Consider the following 13,157-nt stretch of genomic DNA (forward strand, 5'->3'; position numbering starts at 1 on the left):
AGTACATAAATACAAAGCGCGAATAAAATTCTTTTCTTTTGCCACAAAGAGAAAAAACGTAGAATTGCAAAAAATACACAAAAAAGAAGAAGAGTAGTAGCAGAAGCAGCAGACGAAGGCGAAACCACACTACATTGGATGGACGCAAAGAAGTGAAGGGGAAATAAAAGAAAAAAGTAACGCCAAAAATAAAAATAATTTCTATTTTTTTAATAAGATTACAAAATTCGTTTGAAAACAATTAACGAAACTAAAACATAGCTTTTAAATTATCTTGCAAAAGAAACAAAATCAAGTAAACGACGGGGGCATTTATCATCACTTTGGTTAGCTAGCTGTGTGTGTCGAAAGGGCGAAATAAAAAGCAACTGGAAAAATCTTTGGACACAACATCCTTTAACTATCTACCATCCAAATATAAAAAATTGCAGCCTTAGCATTTCTCCCCCAACAAAACGAAGAATCTTAAAAAAAAACAAGCAATAATACAACAAAGTGCTTTATTTAACTGGATATTGGTAAGAAAGTATTTTGTGTGTTTCTTTTTCCACCATATGTATTTACGGGACTGGCCGCTTAAGAAAGCCATGCGGCACTTGTTTCCTTTGTTGTAATTGTGTGATTTTCATACATTTTGCAGAAATTTAAAGTAAATTTTTTCCGGCTAAACCTAACCTAAAATCGGTAATTCAACTGTTTGTTGTAGTCTAACAAAAACGTATTTTGGATTTCTCTTTGTCTTCATTCGTTATATTTTTATGTTATATTCCCTTTAACTTATAAAAGTTAAAAAAAACTACAAAAAATTTGGTGGGAGCCATTTGCGTGATTTTTCTTTCTGTTTTTTTTTTTTTTGGCTTGTCTTTTGTTGTTGTTTCATATGTGTGTTTCTATTTCAATTTTTGTAGCCAATTATATCAACCGGTGCGCCGTCGCCTTTTGAGGTTGAACAGTGACCTTCTAAGGCGTGCTTTTGAAACTAGAATTTTTTTTAAAAGTTGGATCTATTACATCTCTTTTGGATTTGTTATGTATGGGAAAATCAAGAGTCAGTCCCTGGTAATTTTGTGAAGTTTACCAGAAATGGTAAAGGACCATACTTGCCATCATAAATTAATTTGAAATAGATAGGTATCATTTTTGTCTCAGTTTTTTAGCACAAAGAAAAGCAATATCAGTATAATATCGAATCCCTTGAGAAATGCTTATTCTTTCTCGTACAACGTAAACATGAGTTTAAGTTTGATTTAGGCAGAAATGTCTTTCCCTCTTGAATAAACAAACTTATCTGTTTATTGCATACCTTAATTCCCCAAATATGTATATACGAACTTTCCTGAAATCACTTTTTCTTTGACTTCTTTCTACTTTTGATGACCACAGCGAAAATATAATAAAATGAACGACTCTTTGGTATGTTCTGAATAAAATAAGATTTATTATTGCATTATTCCTTTGGAACTATACATTGGGCTGCAATAATATATTCCTTTTTAATAATGTAAAGTGAGGTTAAATATTACTTTTACCCCTTGTTTGGACAAGGAAATTGTAGAATCAAACAAAACCATAAATTGGTTTTCTCAGCATTTTTTTATGTTCGTACCAATAAGGTATGCAATAAACAGATTAGTTTGTTTGTAGGATTAAATTACAGTGAATTCTGACTGAATTCTCCCTATTTCACAAAATTAAATTGAGTGTGAAATGCTCTGAAAAATATTAAGTTACATATTACTAAGTGTTATAATCAATAAAGTATTTTTTAAAATCCAGTCAAAATCCATTTCCTTTTTTATTAATGATCCTTTTCCATACCAAAACTTTATTTTTTGAAGAACTAAATACGTATTACATGTCTTATTTTATATTTTCAGTATAGCTTATGATCCCAATATAATAGGGGAAAAACATTAATCTCGTTCATATACTTATTCGCTTAACAATAATATTACTTTTTTACTTTTTTAGTGTCAAAAAATTGAATCGTCAACGGATGATCAAGTAATTTTTAAACAATTGTAATAGAAAAAGTACACGTTATCACCAAGTTCTTCATTGAAAAGTTGCTATTTGGCGCTATTTTTTAATCAATTTTCACAATAAGCAAAAACAAAAATACACTTACTACCACCAAAAATTAAGACTGTAGTACAAGTCTGTGTAAGCGAGATACAACAAAACGAAATGGTAATGGATGCAACTCAACCCCAACAACCATCGCCACAATCGGTTGGACGTGAATTTGTCCGTCAGTACTATACATTGTTGAATAAGGCTCCAAATCATTTACACCGTTTCTACACTAACAATTCTTCGTTTATACATGGAGAATCAACTCTTGTTGTTGGTCAGAAGAATATTCACAATCGAATCCAACAATTAAACTTTCACGATTGTCATGCTAAAATCAGTCAAGTAGATGCTCAGGCTACGCTGGGCAATGGTGTTGTTGTTCAAGTTACCGGAGAATTGTCTAATGATGGCCAGCCAATGCGTCGTTTCACCCAAACTTTTGTTTTGGCAGCCCAGTCACCTAAGAATTATTATGTGCACAACGATATCTTCCGTTATCAAGACATGTACTCGGATGAAGAGGCCGATGGCGAATCTCGTTCTGAAAATGACGAAGAACATGACCAACAGCAACAGTTGCCCCCGCAAGTGCAAACCGTTGTTGCAACAAACGCTACTAACGACCAGTCTGGTCAAGCTGTGAATACTACAAACGAACAGCAACCACTGGCGGGCCAGGTTTTGTCTGGCGGCACTGGAGGAGGCGTATTGCCACAGCAACCAACACCTCCTGTTTACTACTCGTTGCCAACTGCAAGTGGTCGCCCTATTACAGTTTTGCAACCTGCTACCGGTGTAGCTCCTGTTCCAATGGCTGCGACAAATTTCACTAATGCTACCGGCGTTCCACCACAACAACAGACTGTGCAAACTAATGCTGGTGGAGTTGCTCAGCAGTTAAATGGAGTTGTTTCCCATGATGAAATAATATCAACCATGCCACAGGCAGTCGCTGCAGCCCAGCCGCAATTAGCCAATCAAACACCTTCACCTGTTGTACCACAAGCTACAGGTGTAGTTTCAGTGGGAAATACACCCGTTCTTAATGCTCAAACTCCTGTTGGTGTCGCTGGTGTGCCTGTAGCAAGTGGTACAACTACTACCGCTTTGCAACAAACAACTGGAAGTGCCGCTATGCAAAACTACCAACAGTCACCTATCATTCAATCACATATCCTTCCACAACAACAGCAATCACAACCGCCACAACAGCAACAGCAGATACCAACACCAATGCAACAACAGACTCCACTACAAAACACACCCTCTCAACCTCCACAACAGCAATCTATACAACATCAGCAACAGCAAACTCAAACGCCTCTTTCCTCTGTTACAAATCTAACTGATACGGACGAATCATTGACAGCTAATCAAGCAAACACTGTTTCTGCTTCGCCTGCAACGGTGTCTGAGCTACAAACTCGCCCTAACACGGCCGCTAATGTTGTTGCCAGTGGCCAAACTGTTTCATCATCGCCAAACACAGTGCTTGAACCTCCCACACCAGCTCCAGTAGTTGAAGACTTTAAGACTATCAACGAACAGCAGCAACAAGAGAAATATGAAGCGGCTAAACAACAACAGCAACAGCAAAACGAACCCAAAACGTATGCCAATCTATTTAAATCGTCATCTTCCTCGCCCAGTAGTTTTGTTAATGCTGCCATGCAACAGCAACAGCAGATTCAACAGCAGCAACAACAATCTGTTGGTGGCAGTAGTATGTATGGAAATAATGCGTCATCCATTAATTCTAGTTCATATTCTCAGTCGGCTAATTCCACCACTTCGATGTCAGTTTACAGCAATCGTAATAGTGATAATGGACCTTCTATTCGCCAAGATAATAATAATGGACAAATTGCTGGACCATTGCCCCAACGAGGAAATACAAAAGGATTCAATAAAGGTAGATAAAATATATAACCTGGATCACATTTTCCAAACCTAATTCTATTACAGTTTGATTCCAATATAAAATTTTTAAGCATTTAGTTATGGTAAAATATGTATTTTCCCCAGATTTTGATCAACGTCGTACTAGCAATTCCCAACAATTTGGCGATAACCAACAACTTTTCTTGGGCAACATTCCCCATCACGCATCCGAGGAAGAACTAAAGTCTTTATTCAGTCAGTTTGGTTCTGTAGTTGATCTAAGAATTTTGTCTAAGAGTAGCGGCAAAATCCTCCCTGGTGGTAGAAATCCATTAAATTATGGTTTTATTACATACAGCGATCCCGAAGCGGTACAAAATTGCCTGGCTAATTGTGTAAGTAAATAAATATATATTCATATGTATATATATTAATCAACTTTCACACTATTGAAGCAACTTACAATGAAGAATTACAGGGTACCAGTTGTACAACATATAATCGAAGCCTAGTATTCATGTTTAAACTTATATTTATTAAAATCTTAATGTTGTTATAGATAAGCATTCAATCTAGTGTCGGTATATTGAAATTATTATTATTTTTAACATATTTATAGTAAAAATATGCTTGATCATGGGATTTTAACTTGTTTAACCGAATCATTTTCTTTTTAAATTGAAATATGGTTTTGGTTTGGTTTAAAAGATTTTTTTAGACAATGATTTGGTTCACGGTTCGGTTCATATAGCAAATTACGGGTCGGTTCAATTCCGATTCGTTTCGGAACCGGTTTGCAGTCCTTGTATTAACAATTCCTTTCTTAAATTTCTAACATTGAAAAAAAAGTCAGCGTTTAATACGCCCATTAAAATTTAGAATTGTTTTTAAATATATGTTAATTTCACCATATTAATATCCATGGACTATTTCGTAAATAATATAGGCGCTTAAAATACAAATAAAATGATAGCCATATTTGCTTTTGAACTCAAAACGGTATGTTGTGGCACTAATGAAGCAAATTACCATTACGAATGGTGTTACAATACGAGAAAAGGTCGTTGTAAATTTTGTGAAAACTATTTTTTTTTTTGGTTTAAAACCACTTTTGATTTTGCAAGTTATGTTTTTATGGAAACTTATAATTTTTGGACACTTTTAAAATACTTTCAAGTAATAAAAATGTGTAAATAACAAATTAGCATTTAAATTTACATTTCTTATCTTTATATTTGAAATAATAAGGAAAATATTCATTGTTTCTCATTTGACGAAAAAGTGTTGCCACATAATTTTTCTTGAAACCAGTTTTTTCTCCCAACAAAAATTATTCTTTTGTGAAATATTTATTTTGGAAATTTTTCTATTTTTTTATAAGTTAAAACAACTAAACTTTTTCTTAAAATGTTCGCACGGCTGTAGGGTAGGACGAAGCATGTCATCAAATCCTACGGCGTATATTTTTAATGTTGTGTTCATTACTTTGGACTTCAATTACAGAAACAATCTAAAATCCCAGCATTGGGCTTTACAGAATTAACTCTCTTTTCGCACAAAAAAAAACTCTTTTAAACAGAATATTTTTCGGAATTTCCACTACTATTCAAACGTTCCGATTCGATTTTGAGACATACCTGATAATTATAATTGAACTATAATTCTTCATAAGATTAACCCATTAACGCCGACGGGTGCGAAAACGCACCAAAAATAGAGGTGTTTTTTAGCATGCATAGAAACGGTTTCATATTTGATATCGCTTTTCTGTTTCTTGGTATAGATAGTAGATGGATGGGTATATTTATTTGACTTTGGCTGTTATTTCATCAGACGTCACAAGTGCAGGTTTTCCCACAAAATAACCAAGCAAAAAATAACCCTATTATACAAAGAAAACACATAGAAAAATAATATATTTTAAATATGTATTGGTATGGATCGGTAGCCCTTTGCCCTATATTTAACTCATAAAATTTTCAAAATTGTGCATATAAACGTCTTTGCGTATATACGTGTTGTGCGTTTTCGCACCCGTCGGCGCTAATGGGTACTTTTTTTTACAAAGAAAAGTATTTTCGGTTAACCATATGTGCGAACTTAATTCATGTATTTTCCTTTACAATGCTATTAATTTATTAAAACATTTTCTAGTACTAAAATTGTACTCAGTAACGCCGACGGGTGCGAAAACGCACCACACCCTGCACGAGCAAGGGGTAGAGATAGGGGGCTGAATTTTTGTGCGCGGAATATGAGTGACATTATGGCATTCTCCACTAAGTTTCAACATTTTTTTCCACAAATAACGGAGCCGGCGTTAATGGGCTAAGGAAACAATATTTAACAATGGAGTCCTATTGATAAATGTTTCGTGAGCTATGTCGCCCAACGACGACATCAAACGTAATAAGAATACTATTTCATTTCATACAAATTACAGCCCCTTTATTTGTAGGACGCATTTTTTTTTCTTGTGCTATTTATTTATTTCTTGTATTTCTAATGTGCCAATAAAATATTTTTTTATTATAAAATTACAGCCCCTATACTTTCCGGACAACTCTCCGGATGGACAAAAATTGAACGTTGAAGAGAAAAAACCTAGAGCGCGTACCAACGATATGCCACCACGCCAAAATATGGGTGGCAGTGGAATGAATAACATGAACAATAACCAGCGTAATATGTCTAGTGGTGGACCCCCATCACGTTCTCTTTCGAATTCCGGCAGTGGAGGTGGTAGCATGATGCGTGGCAATAGTGTTGGTAACAACAGCAGCATGTCACGTGGTGGATCTAGCGGTGGCGGCGGTGCCGGTCCTCGCATGGGTGGTGCTTTTAATCGCAACGATAATCGTACTTCAAATGGTGGAAGCGGATCACAAATGCGTGGTGGAAATAATTCACAGACACAAGGAAACAGTTATGGTGTAAGACGCTAACCATTAATATTCTTTTATCATCCACAAAATCCAGCTCCACCACCACCATCATTACAACCACCTCCACCACCAACAGTTGCAGTACCCACAGCAGCTACAAACACAACGACACCTCGTCCAATGAATTGTTATGCTCCAGCCGGTACAACAATTGTAACATCGTCAACAGCAGCAGCTCCTCCGCCTCATTAGAAATCACAGTATCTGCAAACTTTTTGTGGGCATTCTTCTTTATGATCAACGAACGCAACGGAGGGATAGTACAGCTTTTATTAAACGTAATCTTTATAAGATATACGCGTAAGCGACTTTTAGCGTTCCTTTTTATTTAAATATTTTACATTAGTATTTTAAGAATTTTATTTAAAATTAATAATACAAAGTATTTTCTTGTGTATTCTTTGTTTTGATTTGCCCAAGCTGCCTTTTGTATGCACGCTGTCCCTCCGCCAAATTGTTGGTTTTATAAGAAACTCTGCAACGAAAAGATAAACTAAAAATCTCTAAAATTAAATTGTCAACACAAAATGCGCAAATTATTAAGTAATATTGAAATAATTTTTTGTTATTACTTAAATATTGGCGAAAATGAAGTAGTTTACCCTTTCAAAAAAATATTTGCCCATTGGTTCATTGTCTATGCGGCATTTCTATCTAAAGAAAAGATAATTTGTGTATTTTGTACACCGTATGTATTGAGTTTTTAGTTTATTGTATGTTTCAAAAATAGAAATTACGTAGGCCAAAGAGGTGTTCACGAAAAGATGTTCTTGCAAAAAAGTAATTTTTTTCGGATATAAGATTTTTTGTTTTAAGACAAAAAACTATAGAAAAACCTGTTGTTTAATGATTTATCGTTTCATTCCGCCATCCATTTAAAACCTCTAAACAAAAATTTCATAAAACGCTAAAACACACAATCATTTCTTTATTTTTTGTATCTAAAAAGAAGAAAATCGAAAATGAAATATTTTATATTTTTTTTGTTTAAGTACATAATTCTAAATTATTGTTAAACTTATTTTGTTTTCTAAATTCAATATCTTTCTCATTTTTTTTTTCGAAACAACAACACACTCAAAGACTAAGAGCTTTTTTAAAGCTATTTATTAAGAGTACGAGAGAAAACCTCGGCGGCGCCTTAAATTAAAAATAAAATTGTATTGTCCTTCTCATTCGTACACTCTCCTCTACTCTTATACAAAATATATAACTAATATTTCAATCAAGCTCTCATTTTTAAAGGAAACAAAATGTAGTATCATTAATTTAATGAAAACCTGTTTAAATTTATCTTCTTTTTTTATAAAATGATATTGAAATGAAATTATTTTTATTTAATAATAACATTTTTAATTTATAAATTTTTATTTTTTACTTTTAAAGAAAGAAAAAAAAAAACAACAAATACACAAAAACATGATGTAATTAAAATATAATTTATATATTTTTTCACTAACTAAAAGGGAAGATGAGAAAATAGATTTGGGAACTCAAAGACCGTTTAAATTTAAAAACATATATTTAAAAACTTACTGCTACAAAATTTGGAAGCAGTAGTACAAAAAAAAAACGACTTACAATATAAAGGTAGTTTTGAAATATGCCATCGCCAGAGTTGCTTTGTTAAAAGCAAAATTCATTAAACAATTAATTATACGCCGCCTAAGACGAGTGACAAACACTTCATAATGCCAAAATGTAATGATATACAGACTGATCTAGAGAAATAAAGGGAACTATAATTTTGGCGCAAAACTAATGTCTTACAATTAAGTGTAAGTGTAATTTAACGTAAAACGGTTTGACATTGCACTTTGCCTTGGTCATATTTCTAATTCTTCTATTTTAGATATTTGTAATTTTTCTGAATACTCCTAGAGCTTTTCCTCTTATGGGAGAACGAAACATAATGAATTTGTTAACTTTCGAAATTTGGTTGTGAAAAAAGCTCGAGTTGCCTTGCCACCCCGCCAAGTAATTTGGGTATGCTTTTGTGGCTCCATTTTAAGGCGCAGTTTTCTTTTCTTACAATAACGATTGTTTACTGTGCACCGTTAGACAGTTTGCAATCGCATCTGTTTCCGAGATGTTCCAGCCCAATAAACATCGTCCAAAAATTATTTGAAGAAGCACCATGTATAATTAAATAACTAAAGTGACTAATCATAAACACTTTTTTATACCATGTTAATACACTTTTCCACCATGTAATACTGGCGCAATTCTTAACCAAAATATGAAAATCTAGTATTTACCTATGTTGTTTGCAATCGGTGTCCTGCTCAATTCCATTGGTCATCGTCGTACTTTGGGTAGAATATGCATCTATCCAGCATCAGTCACAGAACATTCGACTTCGTTTTGTATAATTCAGTCGTTTTTTTTTTTTTTTTTTTTTTTTTTGTTTATTCTTCTTTCGAGACGAGCTCATGATCTGAAATTTCCAGTGAAAAGGAAAGTCAGATAGATGCTATCACACACTCACCACTATGCGACGCGTTTCGCCGTTGGCTAAGCGGCTCATTAGGCATATTTGGTGAAACTATTGATAGGTACTTTGCTGCGTAACATCAAACATTCCATTTTTATATTTTGTCCGCTATCGGCAATCAACTTGCAACCTTCAGATTTGTAGTCGGACACGTACACGTTTTTAAACGTTGCAAATCAATAAAAAAAATGGCGAATATACTCAATATTTGTTATCGAGGAAAGTAATTTTACTCGCTTTCAAGATTCTACGTAATGACTAATTATTTCCAATATGTTGATAATGCAAAAGGTAGTTTGTTAACATTATTCGCAGTCATTCCGCTCATGTTGCTTGTGAATTGGTTTCCAGGTTGCAAATCAATAAATAACTAATGCTATACAGGTGTTCTTACTTTGTGTTAATTTCGAACATTTTCCGAAAATATTGTTTCAATGGAAAAAATATTAAAAATCCACATATACTTAGTAAATACAAAAATATATAAATGATTTATGAATGTATATACAAACATGGACACATGGGAAACAATGAATACAAGTGGCAGAAGTAAGGATGATAGTCGAGAAAAACAAAGGAAGTTGTCATAACACCAGTCAGATTCTTTTTCAATATACGGACATGAAAAATGCATGTAGACTTGTCTAAATAGGATAATGATAATGAATATTTTCTCAGAACTTCGCCTATCTACCGCTTTTTCGATTTTCTTTTAAGTCTAAGCTAAATGAAAAATCGACTTGACTCAACATTTTGGTGTAGCATTTGTTTTTTCATAATTTATTCTTTTTTAATGGAACCTCGCCCATGCGCACAAGACTGCTTCAAGAAATGACAACAGGACTGTACTACTCCACAATGTATTATCTCATGTAATACACGATAGTGACTATTTTATGAACCAGCTTTGTAATGTTAAATTCTGTTAATTCAGTACAATCATAAAAAACATGAACATAATAGAAACAAATCTTTCTTTTTTTGTAACTTCTTACTGAATCACACTAAAAGGGAAGGAATCCGCCAATAATGGGGTGAAGCGAGGAACTAGATTTGTGAGTTACAAATCTACCGAACGCAAATAAATTGAATACACGGGAAGGGGTATGCTTTTAAATATTTACTACCAAGAAAAAGATTCATAAGAAAGAAAAGATTCATACATTGAGTACAAAAAATTCTAAACTTTCTAAACAAAAAATTCTAAACTTACGAAGGCGATGCGGTTTTTTACTCAGCTGGAGCAAGAAAATGTACAACTCTTAATGCACTATATGCCGCTTAAAGCAAATTAATGTCAGGTAGATGTAAACCAAAACTGTTGTCATATATTCTATTAGTTATATGCTATTAAGAAATGAGGCATGGGTACCATAAAACAATTGCAGTTTTAATTAGTTCGCCAAATACTTATAGTCCACCTAGTCAAATTTCCTGTCAGGGTGAACACAATGGACATGCAGGTCTTCGAGTAGAGCGATTACGAAGAACCTAACCTATAGTCCACCTTATTCTGAATTAATAGTTACTTACATACGTGGCCCAATACGGAAGGTTTGTTTAATAAACCAATTTGAACTTTTTTCTCCAATAATAATAATAGTTACTTATTTCTGTCTTATGAGTCATATCTACCAGTGGCAATGCATGATTACAGCCTTTTTGGTATTTCATAATCACAGCGATACAAAAATATAATAACCAAAATAAGGTTAAAATGCATGTTATAACATTTGTATGATTCAGTGTTATTTCTCTCAAGGTATAATCACAACATTTCACAATTTTTTAAAATTTATTCATATTTTCTTTTTCCAATACACACTTCGTTATCCCCTAAATTTTGAAACAATTATTTTGTTTCGCCCGTGTAACTTTTTAATGAAACTGGTGAATTTTCTTAAATGTTTAATTACGATTTCCATCCTTAAGTTTTAAAAAATTGTTTTACAGAAAAATCCTGCTCATGCGTTACAAGAAATTATAAAACACAAAACATTAATTTTATAAAAACACAGTCAAGTTCATAAAACTTAGACATTGTTTCTCAATATTTTTTTGTTCAATTTTAATTAAAGTCTGTTTTTTCAAGCTACCACCACTCAAGAATGTAGTTCATTTAATAAAAAAAATGAAAATTTAAAACAACAATGATAAAAAATAATATTTAATGTAAGCTTAAGAAAATCTACTATATATAAAAGAAATATTTAAGAAATAAAATCCCAATTCACTAAATACAAACATATTTTTTTTATTTAAATCAATGAAAAAAATAAGAGTACGACAAATTCTTAGATTTACTTTAAATAATAAAAAAACAAATGAAAAACACAGCAGGTTGGTAACAGAAAAAACAATTTTTAATAAAAACTAAAACACAAGAATTTAAAGTTCAAAACTGAAATAATAAAAAAAAACAACATTACCTTAGAATTTAATTTTTAAAGCTAATCTATCTGGAAAACTCTTCTGTTTTAAAAAGTACTCCATACTTCGTTTCTGTATAGTTTGTCATAATTTTAATAAATTTACTTTAAATAATATATCTGCATTCGTATTTTTTAAAATTACAGATGGAGTAAGATTAAAATATTCTAAAAAAAAATAATTCATGAAAAGCGAAACGAATAAAAACAATAAGCCAAATTGTAAACGCGTTTTCTTTTATTTGAGCGGGGATTATGAAATACTAGTTAAGGCGGGGGCAACAAAAGGGTGACGGCTTTGTCCGGAGACTAAACCTTTCCCAGTCAGTTCTTCGGCTTTCTAATTAATTTTATACCACATAGACACATTAGTGACTTTTGCAATTTAGAACGACGTCGGTTTTGATTTTATATTCTTTCCGGTTAAGTGATCTCTGCACCCAGGCTTAAACTAGTTATCCTGTCTTTATGATTGCTAAAAACCCTGACGCCAAAACGATATATCAACTTGTAAAAATAACTTGAATGCATATATGTGCAGATCAGCCAGAGGCGAAATTACTCTGTTAGAAATAACGATCCTCGTGTTATCGAATTTTCGTGTTGCAAAAGCATTGGGTTGAGACCAGCGAGTTTTCCACTGTACGTAGCTTCGCATGGTCTGACATGCGATGGCGAGTTCCGCCGGCGTCACGTTCAAAACTGCTGGAGAAGTGTTTTCTTAACCCTTATTATGATAACTAAGTTGTCACATTCGTAGGTTTTCACTTCCGGTTTTTAGGCATGCCTCCATCGAAAACATAGTTCTTACCTGTGTAGTTTTTGCAGATAATGAGTACATTAAGCCCGTTTTTATATGTTTTTTTCTTCAGGAATTCTTAGCATTAATAAGTGTCAATCAAAAAAAAATGAAATCAATTGACTTAACTTCTCTTTTTATGTTAGGCTGTTTCCCATTGCACCACCGAAATCCGCTAAAGAATTCCCTTAACGTATTTTAGAAAATCATACATGTTGAAGTTTTGCTCTGTCCTACTCTCTTTGTTATAAGATGATTTAGTGGTTTTTTCATCGCTTTGTTTAGTGGTCCATCACACCACTTGTAACTACTAGTAAAAGGACATATGAAGCGACTGCAAAGGGTGTTGACAAAGTCTCTAACACCCTTATCAATGTTGTCTTCTATGTTCAGGGATTACGTGACTCAGTTCTTGGATTCTTGTTAGGTTTTTAGAATGTTCCCTTAATAGAGAGGTAAAAAAGTCTCTTCCTTTCGATAATTTCTAGTTTATAAATCACTTCTGATTTCGAAATCCATAAAAAACGTTCTTT

The 13,157-nt window shown here is 33.1% G+C and overlaps 1 protein-coding gene across 1 annotated transcript; it reads left to right on the plus strand.

Moving 5' to 3' along the window:
- The first annotated feature begins 268 nt into the window (after positions 1-268).
- LOC131802815 (ras GTPase-activating protein-binding protein 2-like) lies at positions 269-8,341 on the plus strand. Its single transcript, XM_059123467.1, has 4 exons — positions 269-518; positions 1,972-3,988; positions 4,102-4,352; positions 6,501-8,341. Exons 2-4 carry the CDS (start codon positions 2,188-2,190, stop codon positions 6,900-6,902), a joined length of 2,454 nt encoding a protein of 817 aa, XP_058979450.1. The 5' UTR covers positions 269-518; positions 1,972-2,187; the 3' UTR covers positions 6,903-8,341.
- The last annotated feature ends 4,816 nt before the right edge of the window (positions 8,342-13,157 follow it).

Source organism: Musca domestica, unplaced genomic scaffold, assembly GCF_030504385.1.
Source record: "Musca domestica strain aabys unplaced genomic scaffold, Musca_domestica.polishedcontigs.V.1.1 1, whole genome shotgun sequence".
In the NCBI taxonomy this organism is placed as follows: Eukaryota; Metazoa; Arthropoda; class Insecta; order Diptera; family Muscidae; genus Musca; species Musca domestica.

What these genes read in the sequence shown, in the direction of transcription:
- LOC131802815 (XM_059123467.1), top strand. Translation starts at nt 2,188, where the DNA reads ATGGTAATGGATGCAACTCAACCCCAACAACCATCGCCACAATCGGTT. An exon ending in TACAAAAGGATTCAATAAAG is followed by an intron (nt 3,989 to 4,101) that starts GTAGATAAAATA and finishes TATTTTCCCCAG; the next exon opens with ATTTTGATCAACGTCGTACT. An exon ending in AAAATTGCCTGGCTAATTGT is followed by an intron (nt 4,353 to 6,500) that starts GTAAGTAAATAA and finishes ATAAAATTACAG; the next exon opens with CCCCTATACTTTCCGGACAA.